This window comes from Bidens hawaiensis, unplaced genomic scaffold (genome assembly GCF_021521415.1).
Source record: "Bidens hawaiensis isolate Kalapana, Puna unplaced genomic scaffold, B.hawaiensis_p1.1 tig00001575_1, whole genome shotgun sequence".
Taxonomy (NCBI): Eukaryota; Viridiplantae; Streptophyta; class Magnoliopsida; order Asterales; family Asteraceae; genus Bidens; species Bidens hawaiensis.
The window spans coordinates 2,736,766-2,742,858 of NW_027491088.1; the positions used below are offsets into that span (position 1 = coordinate 2,736,766).

Genomic DNA, 6,093 nt, shown 5'->3' on the forward strand with positions numbered 1-6,093 from the left:
CAAATCAAGCAACTTTAGAGGGTCCAAAGTTGGTCTCTTTTGCCTATAAATTCTAGTGCTTTGTGGTCACACAAATCTTGACTAGTGTATTATGTCGGTCCGCCAAACTAGATCGGGTCCACTCAAAAATATGTTTAGCGCGATCATATCTTTTAGGAGTGCCCCGGCGATTAAAACAATGCATGGTAGAATTCATCACTCCCATGATGAGTTTGGTAGGACAAAACCAATGAATTACAAACATAAGCGAGATGGATTGACTAGTCCTTGTGGATCCAAGGACGCCTTAGCTTAGTTCATAAGAATGAGAATACATACTAATCTAGTGATAACTATTTTCTGATTTATTGAAACAGTCACCAAGCATACCGATTAAGGAGGTCTCAAGTTGAAACTAGAGAACATAAACTAAAGAAAAAAACAGTCACTAAGCATACCAATTAAGTGTTTTTAGTACACAAATCTTGCTTCTTGCATATGAATATATGATAGCAAGCCAAGTAAAAGTAAACATAGATGGCTGCAGGCTGCTAATATTCTGTATGAAAAAGAAACTGAAACAAAGAAAATAATCCCTTATAGTTCATCAGGATTACTAGTAACATAAGCAAACAAACATTAGTTATTATTCATCAATCAGTGCTTAAGAAGTCCAATCAAACCACGAAGAAAACGTTAAAGTACCTTCTTAGGTAGTGAGAATAGAAGGAAGGTAATCCGACTTTGTTCCAAGAACACGAGCATTAGTATCAGGAAAGAACTCAGTTCCGGGCAGTTCAGTAACATTTCCTTCACTAGTAACACCAACAGGGTACCGAAGCAAGTGACCATGTAGATCGGCCTCAAGATTCTCACTGGCAAACAGATCCCAGTATTTGTCAGCTACCTGGTTCACTTTTTTAACACATTCGGTGCTCTCCGGATGCTGGAAGCTGTCGTCAAGAATGCCAAGATGTTCATACCATAAAGCCATACGGAACCCATGGATCTGCCCCCTAGCCGGTGTCCTGGTTGCAATGTGGTGCGGCTGGTAAGCTCCCATGGCTATCTCAGAATCCCGGGCACCATCCATGGACCGCTGGTTGATGTTTGCAGATCCAACAATTATGTATTCATCATCAACTGCAACATGGTATGCATAATCAGATTAAATGTAAATGTAAAATTACCAAATTACCCCTAAGGCCCTAACTTTAGGCGATATAAAATAATTGTTCATTTTAAGCCATTAGTTTGCTGTATTTACATATATAATTGTCTAACTGATTATGAAAATATAAACTTACCACACTACCCCTAACTTTAGGCCATCAACAATAACAGATCATCTTATTCTTAAACCACTTGTTTGGTGTATTTACTTTATATATATCCTTATCTAACTATCTGATTATTATATTGTAAAATTACCAAACCACCCAGGCCATAAAAAATAATCTTTATTTACTTGTATACACCATTGTCTAACTATCTGATAATGATCATGTATAATTACCAAGCTACCCCCTAATTTTAGGCCATAAAGATAATTGATCATGATAAGCCCTTTGCTTACTTGTATTTACATCACACATCATTATCTAACTATCTGATTCTGATTCTTAAAAGGACCAAAAGAAAGAACTTACCAATCATCATTTTGGCATGCACGTAGATCATGAATCGTCGGGCTTCTTGGGCTTTTTGGTAGTTTGAATCAGCTTCGGGTGCTTCAGAAGGTTCATACTCACCGCTCCTCTTCACCTCACGATTCCCGAGGCAAAAGAAAGTGAGATAATCTCTAGGGTCATCTTCAAGGCCTTGATCTTGTAAAGCCTGAATAATATCTTTGTACATCATTTCCATAGTCCTTCTTTGCCAGTCCAATATTGCCTGGACCGAAGCACTTTCCGGGATCCCCTCGGGCCACATTGGCACAACAACATAAACAGTAAACTTTTCTCCTGCCTTAATCTTACTAACAATCTTTAAAGAAAGTTCTCTTGGAATCAAATGCAGAGCACCAACATCTTCAACTATAATATCATCAGCTTGCCAACCGAATGAGCTTCCAAGAAAATACTGATTTTCAATATAAATAAAGTTTTTGGCTCGACGAATGGCGTGAATATACGCATCTTGAATGCTCCGATCGATGATATTATCTTTACCGCTCACGAGACCTGATTTCGCTGCTTCTTCAGGTGAGTCGGGGAACCCAAAAGCGGCCCCACCGTCGATCGACCTAAAAAGCTGAACGTTCCATGATTCTTGATCTTCACGGAACATAACTGGAGACGGTGGGATAATGATGTCATCAAGCTCTCTAAAGTTAACCAACACGTTTTTGCCGCCTTGTTTTTTCCATCTTTGTTCAAAGTTGAACAAAACATCCCACGCGATTGGTCCTTCGAGTTTCGAGTGGATGTCATGCCACGGCTCACGGGGCCCACCTTTTGTTATAGCGCCGTCTGCATAATTAGGCTGGTGGAAGTCATCATGGTGGGCGGTGTCTAATGTTCTGAACAAAGAATGGAAAGGGGAATCATATCGACCGTCACAAAGGTCAAGACCGCCAACAAAGCTCACCACACGCCGCCTGTCTGAGTCACCATTCGGCAGTGGGGCATCTACCACTATAATCTTTTGATGGTGAGTGAACATTGTTGAAATTTGAAGGTCTTGAATAAAATTTCCACCATCATCAGGGTTTCTTGGGCATAATATGCAATGCACTTCAGATTCTTGAAAAAAGTTTTCGGTATCTTCATCATGAGTGGCCATTAATCCATCTTTTTTCAACACATCAACAGAAGTTCTATCATCCCACACAAGCATAAGAACCTTAACACCTTCATCTGACTTCTTTTTCAAAAGCTCACCAAGTGTGACATCACCACCACTTTTTTGCCTTCTTGAATCTCTAATCAAACTGATTTCAGTGTAAACGGACCAACCAGTTATATAAATAAAGTGTTTCGCATTAGTGATTGCATCAAACACATCTTCCCAACATCTATGTGGCTGATAATAATCACCACCAGAGAGGGGTATTTTGGGAATGAAATTATCAGGCACGTGAGCATCTTGGTACAAGGAAACACGACAACCTTGTCGTTGAGAAAAGAATGTATAAGGAACTCCAGGATATTTGGAGCTTTTGATCCCACGGGCCCAGTTACGGTCTTGAGTAACATCAAAATATTGAAGTTTTACATGGATTTTTGATTCGCCTTCTACAGGGTTTTTGTCTTCATCAAGGATTTCGACCCATCTATCCACTTCTTCACCTTCAAGAAGCTCTTCAACGGGAACATAACCTCGTCCGATTAAGGTAGCACCAATGGGATTGTCATCTTTAACAGTGAATATTACATTGGAAGCTGAGTGGGCACAGTAGATGTGGAATGATTCTTCCCACTTTGGGTTTTCAGGGTCGTTTTCTAGCAGACGAGTTCGCCCGACTCTGCATTTGTCGAGATCAATTGTTGCATACATTTTCGGAGTTCCTTTTCCAAAACCAACAGTCTCCTCTAGGTTTGCCTTAAGCTGCAAGAACGCATAGCCAAATCTTGTTACATGTTTAACAATAGTTTGGACTTTGGACTGTTAGGGTCAATTTTTTTTGTAATAATGCAGGGGTATTGTGTATTGCACTGAAGTGACTGGTGAATTTTTGTATAGTTTGTTAGAATGCATGTTAATTAGTTAGATAGGCCATTAACCGTCAATGAATACACATGTTGAAACCTTAATTCTTATATATTATCTTTTTTTTTTCTTCTTGTATTATAACAAATCAAGATAGAACTAGGAGTAAAGTTGATGTTCACTTGTTATGTAAATAAAGTTCATCAAAATTCAAGCATCGATGAAAATCTGGAATGGTTCAAAATTAGAGGTAACATACTAAAAATGTTTGCATAGTGAAGTTATTTAAATAAATGTAGGCCCCGTTTGTTTGTTTTAGAGATTTAAGTCTGAATCTGAATACCACACCTGAATGTTAAGAGGTGGTTCAAATGTCTGAAATCTGAATCATTAAGAGGTGGAGGCTAGAGACGAACCTCTAGTCATCGGAGATGGAGCCTAGTCTCCGGGTTAGAAGTTAATGGAGGCCGGAGACAAACGTATGTTTTTTTTGGGTTAAGAGGTTTTCAGACCACTAAAAGCTCTTACTAGTTCAGATGCTATTAAGACGCTGAACCTCTTAATGCCAGAAAAAAAACAAATAGCCCCACGGCTGATTACGTCTGACCGAATCAGATGTTTTCCTCTATTCAGAGAAAAGAGGCAAAAACAAACAGGGCCGTATAGTGGTTATCTGAAATATAAGTGAGGAAACTATATGTGGCATAATGGGACTAATTTTGTGGATCTGTTTGTTTTAGTGATGTATCAAAATTCAAAAAATACTGTTTTGCTGAAAGCTTGTGTATAAAACATGAAATAATTAAATTTTATTGTTGTAGCATGGACACCAATTTAATTCAATTTTATTGTTGTACACCAGAAAAAAAAATATCTAAATTATGAGCAAAAAAAAAACAAAAAACAGGAGCAAAAAGTGAAATAAAGCACAAAAAACGACGGAAAGGAGGATATGCTGGTCTATGTTGTAAAATAAAAGGATTCATATGTACAATTAAATTACATATGTACTTTTAAGTTTTAACATCCAAAAAAAAAATAAAATTTACACATGATGACCAGAATAACTCAAATTACTTCATAAGAATTAAAATATCCAGATCCACAAAATGATCAATTCATTATATCATACATCAGTTATTAAAAATTATTCACGTAATTAGTGATCAACTGAATTACAATAGTTTGACTTGATACGCCATAGTCAAACTAAATAACTCATAGCAAAATATCTACTCTAGTAACAAAATAAAATAAAAAAATCAGAAGATATACACACACACACACACATATATATATACCTTGCCAAAAATATTATGTCCGCCACCATAGCCATGAATCCTATCAACCTCATAGATCGTAGCATGAAGAGTTCCATGAAGAAGCGTCGACTCTGCCATTTTCAATCCTGCAAACAACTCGTATAAATCAAATCGCAACTATTAAATCACAAATTAATAGTGAAAACGCGTATTTACACCGATCTGAAGTGAAAAGAACTCGAAAATAGCACAGTATATAATTAGTAATGTAAGAGATAATTTACTTACTGTGAGGTATTTGGAAGGAGAGATCTGAAGAGTGAGAATGTGATCGGGTGAATAATAATAATAATAATAATAATAATAATAATAATAATAATAATAATAATAATTAGGAGGATCAAAGAGAAGACGTGTGAAGAGAAGAGAGAGACGGTGATCCGTGATCGCAGCGTTAAAAAGGCCTCAAAGCTCGTCAACGGGAAACAAAGGTGAATTTTGGGGGTGAATAATTATGACAATACTTACGAAATGGTAAAGTTATTACACCTAATTTTGTATTAACTATCGTATCTTAACTTTTAATAATTAATTTTTATTTTTATTTTTAATTTTAATTTTTATTATTTAACAAATCCTTTATAATACACGGGTTCAAAATCTAGTAGGTAATCCTCCATGTGCGGTCTAGTGATAGGAGGATTAAGTTCTTCAATGAAGACTATAGTTTGAATCCCATTGTGTCATATTTGGGTGCATATTGACGATGATTGATTTGAGCTAAGCCTTGTACAAAGGTTGTTAGTTTGAACCTTGAGCTCACCCTGGTTTCGTCTCACTGTGTGTTACGCTAGAGAGTTCTGCTCTTGTGGTGGCACAACGGTTGTTAAGTGACAGTTTGCGGTATGGTTTCTCGGGAGAACACTCAAGCCAAGCTTTGAAGTCAGCGTGAGCCCGATTAAGACAACATAGTCTAGCCATAGTGAGGTATCGGAGCTTTCCAAATTTATAGAGTGCGGTAGCCTAAATACACAAAAGTCGCCGTTATAAAAAAAAAGCTAGTAGGTATATATATGAAAATGATTGTTATAAATATAATAGAAGTTTATACGTTTATAGTATTATTGCGTGATTAAATATTTAAGGTTCTCAAGTTCTAAGCATGATTTTCTACTATAAATGTTGATCTATGTGTGAAGAA

At 36.8% G+C, this 6,093-nt stretch overlaps 1 protein-coding gene across 1 annotated transcript; it reads right to left on the bottom strand.

The window, feature by feature from the left end:
• Nucleotides 1-409: 409 nt before the first annotated feature.
• Nucleotides 410-5,237, bottom strand: LOC143587911 (phospholipase D alpha 1-like). Its single transcript, XM_077069070.1, has 4 exons — nucleotides 5,177-5,237; nucleotides 4,932-5,038; nucleotides 1,629-3,528; nucleotides 410-1,122 (listed from the first exon to the last, which is right to left on the bottom strand). Exons 2-4 carry the CDS (start codon nucleotides 5,028-5,030, stop codon nucleotides 689-691), a joined length of 2,433 nt encoding a protein of 810 aa, XP_076925185.1. The 5' UTR covers nucleotides 5,031-5,038; nucleotides 5,177-5,237; the 3' UTR covers nucleotides 410-688.
• Between the last annotated feature and the right edge of the window lie 856 nt (nucleotides 5,238-6,093).